The sequence below is a fragment of the Diadema antillarum genome, unplaced genomic scaffold, assembly GCF_040938485.1.
Source record: "Diadema antillarum isolate AM-2024a unplaced genomic scaffold, OU_Dant_1.0 scf00000032, whole genome shotgun sequence".
Classification (NCBI taxonomy): domain Eukaryota; kingdom Metazoa; phylum Echinodermata; class Echinoidea; order Diadematoida; family Diadematidae; genus Diadema; species Diadema antillarum.
In genome coordinates, this window is record NW_027270921.1 from 2,379,580 (window position 1) to 2,400,413 (window position 20,834).

General features: G+C 38.8%; 1 protein-coding gene across 1 annotated transcript in view; it reads left to right on the forward strand.

The window, feature by feature from the left end:
* The window catches only part of LOC139742350 (uncharacterized), a 123,715-nt gene extending 110,875 nt beyond the window's left edge, over positions 1 to 12,840 (forward strand). Inside the window, exons 5-6 of the mRNA XM_071652932.1 lie at positions 12,114 to 12,244; positions 12,789 to 12,840. Coding sequence (XP_071509033.1) covers positions 12,114 to 12,244; positions 12,789 to 12,840 — 183 coding nt within the window. The remainder of the gene's footprint in view (positions 1 to 12,113; positions 12,245 to 12,788) is intronic.
* The last annotated feature ends 7,994 nt before the right edge of the window (positions 12,841 to 20,834 follow it).

The following is a 20,834-nucleotide window of genomic DNA, read 5'->3' on the forward strand; positions in this document are numbered from 1 at the left end:
GTCGCTAAGAGCTCAGATCGACTGTACATGCCTCTGTAAAGTTCCTTGACTTGCACTTAACAATCGGTACCGTAGTTTTCCAATTAGCACCTAGTGACTGGTTGCATGATATAGATGAATGCCTAGGTATGGAGAAAATATATACAAAATGAGCCATGTCACTGATATGATAATCCTTTGATTAAACCTTCACACCTTAAGTATTTTACTCATACTCTGGTGATAAAAGTAATCGTGTACTTGTAATGTATGCACACACTGGTTTGAAAAAAAAAAAAACACCCACTTGTTAGGTTTCCCTTGTGGATGCTTGACGATGTAGCTGAAGAGTTTGAATGTCAAGTTTTCTACACTTTTGTTGTTCGGGAATAGTCCTTGTACATTTCCTACATGACTTTAGATGCATTGAAACACTAGTACATTGTGTATATGTTGATAAACTATGTTTTAACCCATTGAGGACGGGCTGATTTTGCTACAGCATGCATTTCCCATAGACACTTACCCAAGTAGTGTGTACTTGGGACTTGTCCTCAACAGGTTAATCTCAGATTGAATTTGCTGGAAGATATAGTTGAGGTTAACTACTTGTACATATAAACAAATGCGCAGAGCAAGTGTAGGCCGACACTTCAAAACTACACTTGTACATGTACAGCTCCACTTTCCGAAGCTATTGTAGGTCTTGAAAGCATGGACCAGAAAATCCTTGTGCTGCAAGGAAGTATTTTTAGAAGTCTGGGCTTTCTTGTACGACTTGTGAGCAATAAACCAAAGTTTGAAAGTCATCTATTAAAAGTAAAACAACTTCTATGTAAGTGGTAACATATTTTACAGTCTTTGAATTTCTTCATTTATTTTTGCAAGTCAAGTGATATTGGCCAAACTAACAATTCAAGAAGATATTGCCTCCTGTTATTCAAATGCACTCACTGTATATCATCTTCATGGATGAAAAATGCTAATTTTCTACATAAAAAGGATGTATGTTTCTTATTTGGCATGTAGAGTATCAAGTAAAATATTCAGCAATTTCGTGGTGCAAAGGAATGTAAATGAAAGTATGTGAATGACTCTGGTTTTTTTTGTGTGTGTATGCTGCCAATGAGCATGCATCGTCATGAAATAGTAATGCACAAACACAGAGCATGCTGTGTCAGATGGGGAAGACTGCTAAATTCTAGAATCTTATTTGAAGTGTGGAGTGTGTTGCATTTTCAAAGGGGAGCCTTCCCAGGGGTAGGCATGCATTTGTAGGCTTCACTTTCCCCTCATTATAGTCACGGGTGATTAATGCCCTGTATGGCTAATTGTGAACATCGTTTACACTGATGAATTTGTTCTTCCCCGCAATGGGGGCCGCCCTCAAACACGGCAGTGAATGATGATGTCTTTTAAATACCCTCTCCACTCATCCATTCATGAAGCTACAATGCTGTAGCATGTGACGGTGCTGTGTATGAGTGGGTCTGTGTGTTTGTTTGTGTGTGTGTGTGTGTGTGTGTGTGTGTGCGCGCGTGAGTGAGTATGTCCGTGTGTTTGTGTTGTATGTGTTACATGCTTAAGAAGCAGGGCTAGGGTTACACCCCGTGAGAGTGTATATATTTCATATACCACTGAAAAACCTGATGTATAATTGGCGATATGAGCAGAAACTATAGGTCAGCTGAGGTACATTGTATATATATGCACATGTGTACTCTTTGTGTATCAATTTGTTTATCCCACTATCTGTCTGTCTTTACATATCTGTGTGTATATCTGTCTATTCATCCACTTTTAGTATCTGAACTCAAAGCATTTAAGCTGCCTTGATGTGGTCCAGGTTCATAAGAAACCAGGTTTAAGGAAAAAAGAGAAAAGAAAATATTTGTGACCTAGCCCTATCTAAACACAGACATGAACATGTGAGTCCTGATTTTGCTTCATCCTGGTGAAGTTAGCTTTGGAGAAAAACAAAGCAGAACAAAACATCGAATATACGATATGTGACATACATGAGCAAGGAAAGTGTTTCTGGAGGTCATGGTCCCAAACCAATATGATTTGCATTTATTTCATTTAATATAACCAGAGATTAGTCACACGTGAGGTGTCCGGAATGAATTGGGGGAAATTATTCGACAAGGAGAACATATCGGCGGCGTGGGAATGGCAGTGTACTGCGGGAGTCGGCAACGAGAATCAAATTATGTGCGTAGAAGAGACGGCGGTGGGATAATTGCATCGGAGGGAAGTGTGAGTCAGCACAGCTCTCCCGTGTCACATGTATCCCAAGGAAAGGAACAGGAGACAGATGTACACATTCATGTCGATATTACATTCCAACTTCTCCTATCCCTCTTCACCCCTCCCCCCCCCCCCCCCCCCCATCCCCTGGTCTCCTTCTGTTACCCGTCCCTCGATCTCCTCCACTCCCTCTTTTCCGCTCTCTCCTTCTAGAGGTCCAGCCCCTCCCGGCGTTCGATCTATATTGTGCACACACTCTGCATTGAAAATGAGAAAATGAGAATGATGCTAGCATAATGAATACACATACAAACTTATACTGTCCTCTCGTCATGTGCATATATGCATGTTAACTTCCAGCCTTAAGAAGAAAGACACACACGCACACAGACAGACAAACAGACAGACAAACACACACACACACACACATACACACACACCTGTTAGCTCACTACTCGGTAGTGATTGTGCTTTAAAATGTGCAGCACATAGACTTTTAAGAATTATTTTACTTTGTGCACTTCACTATTAAAGTTGCTTAGGATTATTTCATTGGCTTATGTTAAAGTGTTCCCCAGCAGGAAGTGCTTTTGCAGTGGGATGGTTCCAAAAATGAGCAAACCCACTGTAATTTGATAAAGGATTGAACTATGGCATAACATTTTTCAAATGACTGATACAATTTCCAGGACTTTTGTTTGCACTCTTTCACTGGAAACAGAAGGAAAGAAAAAATGGTATAAAAATATTTTATTGAAAAAGATGGAGATGTTTTCATACAGACCAATTCACATCAAGATGAATCATCAGTCACGTGTATCACACTTGACATTTATTTTTCTTTACTCTGAGTATGAAAAGATATTTAAACCTGTATATTTGTGCTTTCGGTTAAGCCCATCAGGAGATTTGAAAATGTTTATCAGTGGTTAATGCACCAACAAAATGTTTGCTTAGCATGTGATCGCACCCATTGTAAATCATTTGTACGAGCATCCTCCTTGTCAGAATTAAGAGAGGATGCAACTTCCAAATGTCATTTAAGGATATGTCTTTATCACAACTTTCTGCACATGATGAAGAAAAGATATTCAAAAGTTATTCGAAGAAAAGGGAAAAGTCAAATAAGTGTTTAATCACCACTGCACGAAAGAAATCAAATGTGAGATGGCATAAACTCTGCAAGTGGCTCTTGCAAGAAAAGATTTATTTCCTGCCACCTGTCCCTCCTTACAGGAGGTTTTTTTTTTTTTTTTTTTAAATATCTCTCCAGGCCTCTCATGCATTCCATGAATACTTATGGTGGAAGTGCCTTTAGCAGTATACATCATTTAGCAGTATACATCATTCGTGTATAATTTATATTGTATTGAAAAAAAAATCCTTTATCGGACGTGTAAGAGAAATGAAAAAAAAATTGTATCACTTTGGATTATGTCAACTTTTTCTTTTCTTTTCTTTGTGATGATGGAAATAAATTATTGAAATTGAAAAAAAAAAATTGAGAAACAATACTTTGAAAAATCTTAAACAAATTGCACTAAACATGGATGATGACATATAGGAGGTTCACACATTTCAGAAATGTAGCAGTGTAATTTTTTTTTTTTTTTGCTACTGCTTAGGGAAATTTGTTGTTGTTGTTGTTGTTGTTTGCATTTTTTTCTCTATGAGGGGACTGCATTCTACAAGCTCTGCTTTTTAGCAGTTCCCTCCATTTCCAGCAATATCGTTTATGCATTTACCACAGTGACGTAACAGTTATTTGTATCTCTGTTGATAATTTACCTATATTTTTCTTACAATGTTATTCTGTTCATCGCATTGTGGTACTGATTTCATGACGTCTGTGTATATGAGCGTTTCCTTGTATTTTTTATTGTTTGTTGGAAGTGAAATAAATCAACTTGAACTTGAACTTGAGCAGTAAATGGGGGAAGGGGGGGGGGGGGGGGATGGGAGAGGTGATGGTAGGATGACAGAACTGCCAAGCCTCACTGATTGTGCAGGAGGTTTCCTGAAAGATTTAACTACTTCTTTAGTACCAGCCGAAGGAACATAAAATCCTCCTCGATTTGGGACTTTGATTTTTGCCTATTGACATGCATGTAATGCGCGAGTATCTCCCCCAATTTGGAATCTTCCCCAACTCTGATGTGTGAATCTGTGGTGCGCCTGGGGTGGGGAGGTTTGGGATAGGGGAGGGGTGGGCTGCGATCTCTCCCGCTTCCTCTCTCTCTCTCACCCTCCCCATCCCTTCTAGGGTAACACCATTAGTCACAGGAGGGGTGACATAAGCTTCTGGATGACACACTGCTCCCCAGAGGCCTGGGGTTTGGAGTTAAAGAGCAGTTGGAGGATTTGAGGACTTTTGAACCCATATTCTCAGAGAGAGTAAGAAGAGAGAGAGAGAGGGGGAGAGTGGGAGGGGGAGAGGGGCAGATGGGCGGGGGGGGGGGGGGGGGGGGGGGGGGGAGAGAGAGAGAAGGGAGAGACAGTGAAAGAGGAGGGGGAATACCTGGATATTATGTACAACTACTTAAAGGAGACCTCCGGATGATTTTCAGATTTTTACATTTGAACAACTATAAATTAGTAATACTGAGGACAGAGTTTCAGAATTTATGATAGTTGGGATGAAAAATAAGAATATTTTCAAAATTTAGAATAAATTGCAATGAACAAGGATGATGACATGGCAGAGTCACCATAAGAATGCATGAGTTGGGGCTCAAGGAAACAGAACAAAAGAAGAAGGCATGCATAGATTATACACAGGTGAACTGGCAAGCAAGCAGTATTGTAATGGAATTACACTGCTACATTTCTGAAATATGTGAGCCTCCTATGTCATCATCCTTGTTCAGTGTAATTTGTGTAAGGTTTTTCAGAGTATTGTTTCTCTGCTCAAGAACCACAATAAATTCCACAAATCTATACATGGAGTTGTTGATTTATGTGCTACATGATGTGAAATTATGGTAAATCGTCTGGAATGCCCCTTTAACGTTAAATTCTTAGTCCATAATTCATAACCATACTGTGGCTATTCAGAGGCCCCTAAGAGTTGATGTTGGCTCATTGCAACACCTAGTGTTAGCTCCAGTAGTGGATGTGACTGCTCTCAATTTTGTGATGATATTGAAACTATGACCAGGAGAAGCTGGTAGTTTGCTTAGAAACAAAACAAATGTGGAATTAGAGGGAATACAATCCACTCTACCTATTCCCCTCCCCCTCCCCCTCCCCCACCCCCACCCTACCACCAATGACTGGTGTCATCCTGAGCTTACATTTTGCACCTGCTCCCAAATGCCATTTCATGTTGAAGTGTGGTGGAACCCCTGGAGAAAGTGATTGGTAGTGGAGTGTGTCTTCCTCAGAGCACATACTCATTACATCTCATGAAGATATGAAATTACCAATGAAAATAGCATTCAGCTTTGAGATACAGAAGTTAGCACTGAGAGATGTTAACATCATGTATAGAATTATAAAGATGAGGGTTTTTTTTCTTCATATGAGTTGATTTGTAATGAGAATAGTCAGTAAGTGTGCAGGTTTGTGTGTGTGTGTGTGTGTGTGTGTGTGTGTGTCGCCTTTCTTTACAACTCCTTGACTGATCTTCAGAGTAGATCCCTACAGTGCCGTGTGAACGCGGGTCTGAAATGGGAGACTATACCTCCTTTTTTTTTTATCAAGGGGAATTTTCACAGCCTGAATATTTCAGGAGCAAATTGAAACAAGTTTGATGGGGATTATGATTATGTTATCTCGGCGGAGGAGATGCAGCGAGGATGCTCCTTAGCCGGCTGCCTTCCTCATTTAGAGCAGAACTCTCCGTTCTGCAGGGAGCAGGAATCGAGCTTTCAGACGCGCTATAATTGAATGGCAATGAAATATTAATGCGGACATTATCTTTGTCTGACGGGAAACAACTATCTTTTAATGACACTTTTGGCCGCAAAGATTTTGATGAGGAATACTCCAGTTTTTCTTATCTGTTGTTGTTGTTTTTTATATGGATGGAAAGTATAGAGGAATAGGATATCTCATTAAGGACTTTGTTTTGTAAATCCCCTTTGCTCTGATTCAGCTCTGATACTTGGCATGCTGTATAACAAGAGACTGTTTGTTTGTTTGTTTTTTGTTTGTTTTTTGCCTCAGTTCCAGCCTTTCCTCTAGATTGTTTCCTGTGATGATCTGTCAAAGAATGTCATGAATAAGTGTATGTCTTAGACAAATTGAAAAGTCTCCTAATTGTAATAGTTGTGTGTGCATGTATGTATATGCTCAAATACTCACACACACACACACACACACATGCACACACATGCACACACATAGACACACACATTAGTGGCATAAGTAAGACACACAGCAGGAGAAAGTGCATGACCTGAATGCAGTGAGTGTTTTTTTAAAGAAATGTAAGCTTTCACCCTTAGCTCCTGATTGAATAGCTGATACAGTATTGGCAGCTTTCCCAGAGCCACTCAACTCCTTAGACTCTTTGCTCTTAGTTTGTTTGGTTATTGTTGTTGTTGGTTTTTTTTCTTTCCAGAGGATGTTTGTGTGACATGGGATTTAGCATTGATCCTTGATAGGCGCTAAGAGATATCTCCGGCAGACGCATGAAATTTGATGGGCAATTACATTTATGGGACCCAGCGGATAGCCAAGCAACAGTGGCATTGAACGGAAGTGGGGAATAAGTGAGTGAAAGAGATAAAGAGAGGTCTCTAAAGAGAAATATGGAAAAGGGAGCAAGGCAGTATAAGATATATCATTGAAAGTACCTTTTTGGCTTTTTATTTGGACTATTTGTGACCCTGCACCTCAAAACAAACAAAAAGTCGCCAGACATGAATTTTTAGTTAAGACCGTATTCTGAAAGAGCAGACTTTAAGCTTTAAAATGATGTATAACTCAAATCAAATGGACTCTCCTAACCTATCTAAATACTGAAAGAAAGCACAAACTCAGGAAAAGTGTGAACTGACAAAAGAGGCTCTGAAGTACAGTGTCTATTCAAGCGATTAATCTTTACCAAACCATGCTGGCTGTGCGATGAATGGGACAAAAAAACAGGAAGTAAACCACCAGAGTAACAACAATGAAGAGATTATCAAATTAAACTGAAATTAAACATGCCTCATGAACACATTCTGTCCATAATTAATGCCAACTTTCAAAGCACTTTTCAAAAGTTATTAGAGTTGGAAAGTGAACAGTGTGGACAAGGTCTTTCAGAAATGAAAAAGGGATTCTAAAGACACACCTAATCAGACTATTCTAGCAAAAATGTTCGAGATAAACTGCTAAAAAAACACACTTTCCTGCCCGTTTTATGATACCAAATTTTAGCATAATGTAAAAGAAGACCCGCTCTTTCAGAAAATATGAAAAAGTCAAGTTCGGCTAGATTGACCCATTTCACTTATTTTAGTCCTCACGCAAAATCAGTGTGTGCGACTTTATGTTCGTTTTGAGGTGCACGGTCACATTTTATCCTGTACTGTTTCTTTGCTTTCGCATTTAGCTGGGTTTTATTTTGACTTTGTGCATTGTAGATCAGTGTATCACTTTTATGTGTGTGGACAAACGATGAATATATATGGAGAATGATATTTGCAGATCTTGTTGAGATGCATAAATGTCTTCTCTTAGATGCATACCCACAGAAATGAGTGGGGAAAAAAAATTGTGACTCCCTGGGCAAATATCTATGGTCTACAACATTTACATTCCATGAGGCCGGAGGCCAAATAGAATTTGGCACCAGACCAAAGATAATTTCTGTACTTTGTGAGAACAAGCAAGGGGGTAACAATTTTATCTTTCAGTGATAACATCATCACAGAATAGTTGAAATACATGTATTCAGTGATGGAGTTGATGCATGCGCATAAATTTATCAATGACAATGCAAAACATAAAAACATCTATGACCTCATTCAGTGTATATTGTGGTTATTTGTATATTTGTTCCCATCTAAGAAGAGAACACATTTTGTTCCATTTTCTATAAGAATAACAAATTTTACTGAATCTGCTGTACTGTTTCATATGACAAAAAATGCTATATTCCAACTTTCAAATGTGATGCTATTTGGTATTCACACTGCCAGAAATATCTATATGCTCAATGGTCCATCTTGAACAGACTTTTGCAAATTCCTGGTTTATTTGCCCGTCTTTTATTCAACTTTTTTGTTTTAAAAACTTACTTTTTTTTAAAAAGCAAATCCAAAACTCTCCCTTCTCACTGACCTATTCCTCCCAAACTACCCTGCCCCTCTGCTCCCCCCCCACCCCCTTCTCAGTAAAATGAATTAAGGGAGAATCTGATCCTCGACAGTGGCGCTGGGAGAAGCTCATTTCCTAAATTGAGGCTTTAATGATAATGATGGTCTCTCTTTAAGTTACCCTTCTCAGTTTATGCTTTCTAGCCAGCATGCACCCCCGGGATAGGCAGTTTAATGACCAGTTCTTATGCTCATAAAGAGTATATATGTACTCTTTGCGCACACTTGGGACAAAAGACTGATGATCCTGAGTTGATGAAAAGGATATAGCATGGAATAAAAAAAGGGCAGAAAAAAACGCAAAGGGATTGTCCTAAATAGAACATATTATTATATCTATATATCCCCCTGCCTCCAGCTGTTTGACTTTATTTCTTGGTGTCATTAACTCTGTCCTGACTTTGGGTGACCTATCTGTGTGTAATGGCTATGGCATGTAGATGGAGCAGTGCTGGAAGGGTTAAAGCCAGCTCAATTCAATTTTGGGGATGAAGAAAAGCTGCAGAAGCCCCGTGGGATGAGTCTCCATTAGAGTGAGTGGGGTTGAACCAAATTGCAATTTATGGTTTCCTAGATATATCTCTGTGCGCTTTGATGTCTGCTCTCATTGAAGCTACATCTAGAGGCTGGTGTGAATATTTTTTTTTTCCTTTTAAAATTGGACATGCCAACATTAGGTGGTGACATGAAACATGGCAGAATGTTGGCGCAAATCTGACTGAAAATCTGCAGGTTGTAGGATAAGGGGTTGTCTGAAGTAATATGTTTTTACACGTACATGTATATGTATTTATGTAATTATGTGAACATCATTTCATCTGTTCATCTATTTCTTTTTTTTTCTTTTAGTGATTAGTCTATTCATTTAACTCATTCCTACAGTTATCAACTTTTTTTTCTAATCTGAAGATAGCTCATTTGTGAATTGTGACTCGTTGATTTTATACCATTGTATCTGTATTGAGCAAAATCACAGCATGTTTCAGTGTTTACAATAAAGCATCACATGCTTTTGAAATGCAAGAATAAACTCACAGTTCTGTGTTTAGTTCAAACTCTGAATTTCACTCTGTGAGCAGACAAATTAGTGACTGTAAAGTAGCTTTTCTGTAAATAAATGTGAAGTTGATTGCTAAGGTAGTGTTTTGTGTGGTAGAACTACCCACGTAATGTGTTCATATGCCCAACTACATTACACTGATTGTAAATTCACCTTTGCTAAAGAATTTGTTACTCATTTAGAAGATGATGTTCAATCTCTTGAAAACTCAAAATCCTCATGTTACATTGATACTTTCATACAATATTAACAATAAAATTCTGCCTTTTGATATAAACTAAAAGAAGTGCTCAAGATTAAGTGACCATATCTTTGTCTATTTGAACATATTCACACTGATAAAAAAGAAAAACAAAACAAAAAACAAAACAACAAATGTTCACACTGATTGCCCATGTACTTAATGATGTTTTTAAAGGCTAGGACAAATAAAGAAAAAAGCTTCAATGTGAACAATCCTATTTACCCATGGCAAGCCATGTGGGAGGAGTGAGAAGGGCCAATGCATGCCTTCAGCTGTGTAAACTCCCCTCTGACCACCTCTTCCCCGGGAGATATAGATTCCTATTTCCGCTTACCGCAAGGCCGGAACCACTCGACTGCATTCACTGCATGGGGGAGGGTGGAGAAGGGACATCAACTTGATGCTGTGGTGTTATCCTCTATCTCTCTATCTCTCTCTCTTGAACACTCCCTCCGTCTATCTTTCATTTTCTCTTGCTCTTTAACTTGCTCTCTTCTCTCTAAGTTGCTCTCTTAATCAATGCCAAAGAAGAAAATACAAAGATGGATACCTGGAAGTTTGGTTTTGTTGTTGTTTTTGCACATAAATCACAAATTACACTGTATGTAGCTATCAGCCAGACTGATGCCCTTAAATTGAAAACTCCTATTAGTCATAGAGGATGAAACAAGAGCAGTCTACAGTGCATTCCTATTGAAAGAGAGTGCCTTGTTAACCACTTCAGTGAGGATTTTACGCCCTGCTCTTTGCTAGAAAGTGAAGCGGTATGCAGTTTCTCACACACTGCACGGATCACCTCAACGTTGTATCCCAGGGACAGAGTGTTTTGCCTTTTTGTTTTTCTTTCGGGGAGAGGTGATGTGCTCGATGTTTTCCTACCTTGGCCATGTGGTGGCGCTGTAATGTTTCCATGCTTATGAGACATTGCTCGAACCAGCGGTAGTTTCCTTTATTTTTTTTCTGTCCTCTGCAACTTCCATCTCCCTATTGGTGTAAGGCTGATATCCAAGTCTTTAATAAGGCACGTAGGGACAGTGAGACAGAGAGCAACAGTTTTTGCACATCAACTATTTTACGACATCATTTAATATGTTTGAAATTAGTAGGTTTGCGTTGAATAGTTGAGAATGAACCACAGGGAATGGTCTTAAATTAGCCTTGTCTCATCTCTGTTTTCATTTCAACAGTTAAAAACAATGCATGTGCTCTCAAGCTCCTGAAAGAAAATGTTGTCTAAGTCGCTTCTTTTTCAGCTCTGACTGGCTGGCGAGCATTCGCTCGTGATGGCAGAATGGGTGATGTTGCTATCAGTTGTTGCTGTCATCATTGAATGTTACTCAGTAGCTGCATTCACGCTGGCATAACTTTGCAAAGTTTTAGTTCTCAAAGTTTTGCCAGTGTGACCACAAACTTCCCAAAAAAACGTCTCACAAAATTTCTCGCAAAACTTCCCACTTAAAACTAGGGAAATTTCCTGAGACCCCGCAAATCTTTTCAAAAGTAGTGCAGTCAGGACACATGCAACTGAAACTTTGCAAAGTTTGTCATGTGGCCAATTGCATGGTCATTGGGATATACCGTATACGCTGAATATTTCCACAAGGTTTTTTATTTTTCGCGAATTTTGCGAGTCAGGTGCTATTCGCGAAAAATATTGGACTCTGATCCCCGATGTGAAATGTGGATGTACGTGTATACATTTCTCTGTTAATGCAGGACTCCACGATCGCGAATTTAACCTTTCGCGAAATTGTCGGAAAGTCCTGATTCGCGAAAATTTAGACTCGCTAAATATATGGCTTATACAGTACAATTGTACATGTGTGCTTTGTTAGGCCACAGTCATTAGTTGTCAGATGGCATGCACTTTCTTGTATGTTGTGCATGCACACCAGTGACAAAAGCTTTGTGAACTAAAGTTTCAAGAAGTTTGGCTGCCATTGGAAATTACGCAAAGAGTTCTTAAAGTTAAACTTTGATAAGTTTTGCCAGTGTGACTATGGCTAGTGTCATCCTCTAAGCATGAACACTCTTATAAATGTAAAGAAGATTTGGTCAGAAGTGGAAAAATTACATCAATACCTCTTTATAGTAATGCTAGTAGTTTGATTTAAAGACTGTACACAGACAGAAATGTGATTTTTGTGCATATATATCAATTATGAGTTGAAATTTTATGTGGGTGCTGAGAAAATAACAAGCTGAAACAATGCTGGATGTTAAGAATTCAAGTGTTATAAACTTTCTTTGTCGATATTGTCTTTTGCTTCAGGGGGACCTACAGCGCAGCCTCCCAGCAACCAACAGCAGCCTCAAGCTCAAGGCACTTGAGGAGGCGAACAGCGCCCTCCAGGAGAACTCGACAAGCTGCGAGAGCAATCCAAACTTTCCACTCAGAAGTTGGTGAGTGTTGTTTATCCAGTGGGTTAACTTCAGTTCATCTCATGTTTTTGTGGCATAATGGAATAAATTTCTTTCTTTTTAAAATCTCTGAAGTGTGTTTGTGTGTGTCTGTGCATATGCCTTTGCCCATGTGGATACATTGAAAATAGCTGGTACAGAATCTAATACTCTCTATCAATTGAAGGGCACTTTGACTTTCAGATCTAGCCACGTTATACTAGACTATGAAACACTGGCCTTCGTATTATCAAACATACTGAATTAGGAAAAAAAAAAAGGGTTGAAGTGTTTACCGCTGTCAGTTGGATAATGAATTCTATGTAAGAGACATACTTTTTTCCTTTGATAAAGATATGTCTCATCATCAGAGTGAGTATACTTACAGCCTGTAGAACCAGTCGGGAATGTGGTGTCATTTCATCGTTGGGCCTCTGGGCATTGCTTGTTTATGGACTCTACTGCCATAGTGAGATTGTACATACAGTAGTCCCTAGGCTCAATGGCAGATGACTGCCTAGGGAGTCTGCTGCCCTCTTGTGCCCAGTTGTGTACACCAGAGTCTGCTGCAACCACCTTGTCGCACAGAGCCTGTGTGATGCATGCATGCGGCATCATTTAGGACACGCTCTGCTAGATTGGAACTAATGATCAGTGTGTCTAGTTGTGCTCTGTGAGGTGCTACCTGTCACTTCTCATTATTAGTTACTTACAATGTAGTATGCAGGAGGAGAGGGCTGTATGGGGTATAGGGGGAAGAATAAGCCAGTTTGTAATTAACTCAGTGCACATTTCGCAAATGACCTTTCTTTTTTTTTTTTGGTCAGTTGATTTGGCACCTAACTCATTTTCAAAACGGCATAATGCATTTTATAAGCTTGCGTGACGGAACAGTACTTGGATTTCATGATCAGAGAATGGGGTTACGTAGATTAGATGACCACAATGGCCCGACAACAACTCGAAGAGAGGCATCCCTTTCATTGTTTTGCATGGGATGCTTTAACAAACTTATTTTATGATTATTGCCAAATACAAGATTTGAATGGATACTTCATTGCTGTGAGGTGGATGTGCTGGCGAGCAGCATTTATAAGGATTGCATGACTAATCTTACATCACAGAGCCGACTGCCTTTTTCGCGGTATGAAATTTTCACGAATTGCCGCTGGCATTCAATGCATTATGTAGACAAGAACTTTTGCATGCATTTTAATATCACAAATCTTGACTCTTGCAGAATTTGTGAAATAAAAATGCAGGGGAACATTTATGGTTTTACAGTGTATTTATAAAGCACAATGCTATTGTTGATTATAGGCTAACTGTTCACAGCTGCTGTGATATGTTTGGGGGATGCATGCAGTTCCTAACTCCAGGAGGGTTTTTTGTTTGTTTGTTTGTTTGTTTCCCTTAAACCTGGCAAGTAGTTAGAGTGGAGTTAGAGTGAAAATTTGAGGTACTTGTTGTTCCAGAGATTGTGACTTGAGAGAGAATGTGTTACAGTGCTGTGTGTAGGGTACGGAAAAAAAGAAAACCCTAGCAAGGAGAGTTTAGATTGATAACCACATGTGTGGAGGGTGGGGGAGGGGGAAGAACACGGTATTATAAGTACTGGATGAATACTAATGTGCAATGCATTCCACAATGTACAAAAATATCTGAAATCTAAGAATATCTGATGAAAACAATGAATAAAATCAAAATCATGATATATCTCACACTACCTTCTGTGTACCTACCAGCTTAATAGGCATTTTTTGCTTGTTTGTTCTTTTTTCCCAAACATAATGCTGTACCTGGCTTAATCAGTTAGTTCTAAGTAGGGATTGTAATGGGCATGTAATCATGTGAAGACCATGACGCTATAGTGCATTAGGACATTACTTAAGTCACCTTATTACTCTAGTATTAGAACATGAACTGCACACTAACTGAGCGGAGGGACTCCCAAATGACGGTCTAATGTCATTTAGCCCATTGACCTTTCCTCCATTATGTCTGCTTAGGCTGTTTTGACATTGGAATGGATGTCTGGGAGCCACTTTTTTTTTTTTCTAAAAGAGGCCTGCACTCTTCTCACTTAGTTTGTCTGAAAAACAAAACAAAAACAAAAACAAATGAGCAAGTATGTCTGAAAAACAAATTAACAAAGGGGCATTTAATTTGTGTACAGATATTCCCCATGCTCACTGTTATTTATTGGTTTAATACACTGTACAAAAGGCAGTGTTGGGCCTTGATGAATGCACCTGTTGTTACAGTGTCTCTGCACTTTCCCTTTCTTTCGGAGACAAAAGAGAGGATCAGACCTTGGTGTAGACTGGAATTCAGAATAATACCTGGTACCCTGGAGGAACGTTTGTGCATAATTGCACCAGACAGTTCATTTCAGCTGCTTTAATTGTCAGAAAGGTAGTTTACTTGATTTCTGTCACACACAAGCACAAACACAAACACAAATACACACAGACACATGCTGCCTCAAGTACCAAAGTGATGATGTCAGTCTATTGTTATAGCTCAGGTTGGAACCAGGTGTGAGGTTGGTTTGAATCAGGTGCGAGCATGGTCAACAACAATAGTGCTGCAGATATTCAGGGCCAGGTGAAGTTGTTTAGAACCAGTTTCTATGGCGATGAATGGCAATGACATCACACTTTTGTACTCTTTTAATTTCACAGTACACGAGAGTTTGTGTCCTGTATATTTTATTGATGATTTACAAAGTGATAATTTATTAATTATGCAATGTTGATGCAACTAGAAATTAGTAATATTCTTTTTTCGTCATGACTTATGTTCATAATGACTATATTGTTTTGTGAGAGCTGATGATGGATGCATCCATTTTTGTGTGTAAAATTTAGCCAGTTGCAAGAGGGGTGGGGTCCATGTGTAATGCAGTACACTGTATGTACAAGCATTCTTTTCACTGAGACAAGGGAGACTTGCCATGTGTTTGTGACACCAGCGGTTCAATTCACTATTCAATAATGATGACACCAGTCGGTTATTAAACCAAACGCAAAAATGTTTCCCTCCATTCCACCAAGAAGCGGTGACTTGTTTTTTCAAACGAGTGCAGCTCAGAAGATACAATAAACAGAAAATGAAGGATTAGGGGCCATTTGAGAGATAAACGCTGACTGCAGCAATCGAAGAATGCTCTTCAGCGGGTGTGTAGTGGCTCCTCTGTAAGCCTGACCAAACATTTAATTTCCGCCTGACGCAGTTTTAAAGACTCCCTCCTGATGTTGACTCATGTGTGGGAGTTTTGTGAATGCAAACAAGACATGACTCCAAAAACTAAACCACTAATCATGTTTGCTAATGGGTGAATTAGTCTTCCCTGTGCAGACTCGATGAAATTAAATGCATGTGAAGTTTGATTGTGTGATAATTGCTAAACATTCACGGCATGACAACTCAAATGGCAGGTATAAGGAAAACAAGAAATAATCTTGATCAGGTAGAAATTGGATCCTGTTAGATCAGAGAGCTAGGGCTGACTGTAATCCACTTTGGTGGAATGAGAAGTCGTCTATGAGCAAGGCTGAGATTTGGTTTATAAAGTTTGAGAGAGGAACTCGCACAAGGAATGAGAGATTATTAGGCAAAGACAGAATCTGTTGGGAACTGATAGACAAAAGGGAAGATGGGGAATAGGATATTTATAGATTTGCTTCTGTGTTCATTAATAAACAAAGCTGAAATTTCATGCTGTAAGTATAATCATTAATAATGGAATTCTTCAAGAATACAAAGTGGATTTTTTTCTTCTTTTATAGTTAAGCTTATCAAACAGATAAAAACATTGTTATTTTTTTTTACATGAATGTAAAAGCATTATCTGAATACAGAAAAACATACGTTTGTAATTCTCTTGGTTTCTGGTTGTACGTTTTTCTTTTAACTCTTTATGTGCCACGTTCGCACGTCCGACTCAGTCGACGGCGTGCCAACTTCGCACATTCTGCTCAACAATCAAAGCCGCCAAGACCGATCGATAAACCGCTAATTACTGCTAATCCCGCGGCACAATGAAAGCGTTTCTTGTGCTTTTGTTCCTCTCATATACGGCTTGCATTCTATGTGGAGATCGACTATCAAGCGATGTTCCCAACTAGATTTGCTCATACATTCTAAGTTTCTGTCACGGTTTTATGTGCAAAAGTCATGCCTTTATACTAATGTAGCAACTGGTCATTCAAAAGAAAAATTGAAAATAGATTCATCATACAATTCATATTGAAACGAAGCTTGGCATTCCTCTTTAACTTTGCCTACTATTATGCCCATCCTAACAGAAATTTGTAGAAGTTATACAGATTGGAAAAACAGAATTCTTTCTCAAAGCATGACTACCTTCGTGTCTCAGAATAACGTGGCACACAGGGGGTTTCCACCATGGCACATGAAGAGTTAAAGTTTACATAGGGGAGCCTTGAATAAGCCACTATAGTTTCATTATTCAAATGCAAGCACATATGATAAGAAAATGGCCAAATTTTGTTCCATGTGGTTGAGTAAAAAAAAAAAAATGCTACAATTTTGCTCAAGTCTACAATATCAAATTGTAAGCCAACAATAAAGTATCCAGAGCACCATTGTCTGTCCAATTTATAGTGATAAAGCAGTACCTTTGTCTAGATGCTTGTAGGCATATCAATATGTATTTTCTTGTGCTTGACTGTCAAAGTGAATATGGGATTTCTGCTGAATACTTCCAGTAGTGCATTACTACTTCGCCCCGAAGAACTTTCCATTACCTTCCACTCTTATTGAAAATCGTCTTGTCCTTTAGATATCTTTAGTTAATGTAAAGTACAATGTATACTATATCAAACATTCCTCACAAATTCTTTATCTTTTTCCTTCTTCGTAATACAGGGTTTTTTTGTTTTTTTTATAAAGGAAGAGTTGTTATATAATGTAACTTGGGAGAAATAAGGTCATAGTTTTGATGTTGAGTAATCCAGATACATGTGCGACATCTTGCAAAGCAAGAGGTGTAAATGCATGCTAGACTAATAAGTAGATGGGATGTAGAGTGTGCCCTGAGCTGTGGCAAACCCATTATGACTGAATGATGGGGCTGGTTCACCACTTCTGATCATTCTTGCACCTGTTGTATACTGGAATGTGCTAGACGGGTGTGGTGTCTCATGAATGCCTTCTATGCTGTATCTTTCCCTGTTTGGTACCAGGGGCCCTAGGTTGCATAAAAAGATGCAATCAAACATAAGTCAGAAAATTAAATGTAAGTCAGGTATCAGCCAATCAGAATTGAGTATTCTGAGGCTTATGTTTGATCTTCTGACTTAGGTTTAATGGCAAGTTTATGCAACAGGGCCCAGTTTTCTTTATCCAGAGCTGGGAGTATGACATATAAGGATTTGATTAACACAAAGACAAACAAACAAACAAACAAACCCAAGAAGAGTATAATCTATGCAATGAGGCTGTTGTGAAAGAAATTGCTGAGTTGATATCAGTGTGTCAGGTGAGGATGAGATATTATGAGTCCAAAGTAAATTAGAACAATTTTACTGCCTTTTTATTGTCTATGACTGTGCCTTGTTAGGCTTTTTAGATATTTGCAGGTGTGCATCATATGGCATGATGCATCCAAATCCTTTCTTGCTTTTTCACACACACACACACACACACACACACACACACACACACACAAAGGGACATTTTGTGACCTTAATAAAATGATTCAACATCCTTTGCCTCAGGGAGGATATATGATATCTTGTTCTATGCATCTTCACAGATTCCTAAGGAACTATAGAAAAAAAAACAAATACAGAAACATGAAATTGCCATCAAATGGTGATGTATCAGCAATTTCCCAGTCATACAAGGAAAATGGCTATTTCTAGGTGCACAGGAAACTATTTTTGCCAGCATCATCAAAATACATGTAGTTAACTTTTTTTTTTTCATTCCACCCCCAACCCCCCCCCCCCCCCCCCCACACACACACACACACTTGATGATGCATTTACCTTCACTGATCTCTTGCCTTTGATTCGGTGCACGGGCTTTGCATAAAACTCTCCTGGGGGTACGTTGTCCTACAACGCCCACACGTTCGGCGTCAAATTATGGCCACATTCATGCGGAATGGTTACAGTGGGGGGAAAGTCACGAGCAACATCTTGTATCTGTGATGTCCCCGATTCTTGTTATAGCGTGCTGGTATAGATTTACCTGCATGTAAGGGAGGAGGGGCGAGGGGGAGAGAAACTTCAACAGACCTAACCTTGCAAGTCCCTGGGGGAGAATTGCTGCAAATATTATCATTCTGTGAGCAGTAAGTTGGCAATCATCTCTGATTTTCACTGCATATCCTATGGGCAAATTGAAGAAAGCTGAGATGGAATTGCGTCATCTGATTAAATCTCCACAAATTCAGAAAGAAATTTGCAAACAAAAACTTGCCAATTCGAGAGAGAAAATTCCAAGCTTTGTCTATCTCAGAACTGATTATGGTTTTCGGCTGTTAAGAAGATTTAAAATTCTGCAATCAAATAGTACAAGTATATGTATGATGAACAAAAGGCCAAAATTGAAGAGAAGCCAAAATAGAAGAGAATGTGTCACATCTTTTTGTGGATGTGCTAATGTTGGTTTGATTGTTGTTCTCGGGGCATCTGTCGTTGAGTGCTAAATCTTGAGATGCTTCCACTTGGTTTCATGTCAAGTTGGAAGTAAAGAGAGTGGAAAAAAAGAGAGATATAAACAGAAAGAAGAAGAGAGATAGATAGAAAGAGAGAGAGAGGGAAATAGGAGAAGTGTAAGTTTAAGGTAGGGGTGGGGTAGGGCAGAAACATTGGAAGACGCTGAGTGGAAAACAGTGAAGGGAGCTGAGATGATTTGATGCGGGAGCAGATACAGAGGAAGCAGGAAAGGGGGCTTGGAGTTTGGAGTCCCATCAAGATATAGACCCAGGGTAATTTTGTCAATATTGCATGGCGTCATCGCAATCCATTATGTCAGGACGAGGATGTTCAAATCATCAATAAATTCGCAAAATCTGATTTTTTTTTTCCTCCTTAGTTGCTCCCTCGCTTTCTTCCTCTCTCTCTCTCTCTCTCCCTCTCTTTCTTTTGTATCTCTCTCTTGTCTCTCTTTCTTTTCTCTCTCTCTCTCTACCCATGTCTCTTGTAACCACAAAGTTTGTTTGTTGATTGAGGAAAGTGAGAAAAGGAACTGAGAAGTCTTGAAGGGTACTTCAGTGCCACAGTATCTCTCCTGCCTTGTCATCTTGTTTTATAGGAAGTGCATCATAAAAACAGTCAGGAATCCTGTTTTCCTTACTTAGAAATGTATGACATTCTCTATTCTTAACACCCCCCCATATCACTTCATATTTCTGAAGAATACACACATCTGGTCTATGGAAGGCTTGTTTTTTTGTTTGTTTGCTTTTTTTTTTTACTTAATGATACATTGATGGTGGTTAAGAAACACCATAAAATGCTGCTTAATCCATGGATTCCAAGAAATGTACTTGAATTATAAATGTAACATTCACCCGAATCGGGTGGTAGTAGGATTTTTGAAGGCATTACAATATTGCAAATTCAGCCATAATATTTTATCAATAGAAGTAAGACTCTTGTAGGTACTAGGTACAGCAAAATTATCAGTTACATCTTTGCTCTGTTGCAAAGTGCATTTCCATCTGTGAAGTTTGAGTTGATTTCTTAAGTCAAATCACCAATCACCAAGCAGCATTTATGTAGACCATTTGATATAGACAGTATAGACCTCTCTCCTTCTAATGTTACTGAAGTAAGTTTATTCAAATACTGCTAAAACCTCAAGTGATCTCAAAAGCTTGGGGCAATAAAGTGTTTTTGATTTCTGTAGGCTAGAAAAATTTCAAGGCAGATCCAGAAAAACAAAAAATCAGTTAGATGTAGATAGTTTAGAATTTGAAATCAGCATTTTGTTGCAGCTATCATATTTTACAACTTTCACAAAACAGTTCTGATAATTTTTTCTCAGATTTTTTTAAAGCTTTTTGTCTGCTAAATATTCGTTTGAATTTTAAATTTACACTTTGTTGCAGTTTATTACACTCTCACAAAGCATTTTTTAAAATAATTTTCTCATATGGGTCCCAGGCTGGTGACAAGGTGATTTTCTCTTTTACACCAAAAGTCATTATTTTCCTTTTTTAGTATTATTGTTGTTGCTTTTTGTCTACTGAGTATCAGAGTGCTTCTGAGAGTGATATTTCAAGAGTACTTTGTTTTTAGCTGATTTTTTCCCCATTTCTTCGATTTGCCCCAAATTTTCAGATTGCATGGCTGCTCTTATTTCATATCGTATTACATTTCTCAAGACAGATCTGTGCTCAGCTGACAAACACACCAGTCTGTTCACTGTTCAAATACTTCCTACAGCGTCTTCAAGTGAAAAAGAAAAAGGAAGGAAGATATGTCTGTCGCTGCTATTTATGCCGGCTGCAATTTGTCAGTGATGAATTGACTGTTGATATTGATGAGTGCCTGAAACTGAGGTATCCCACTCACAGATCGAGATGCGATACGACAAGTTAATGTAAAGCGTA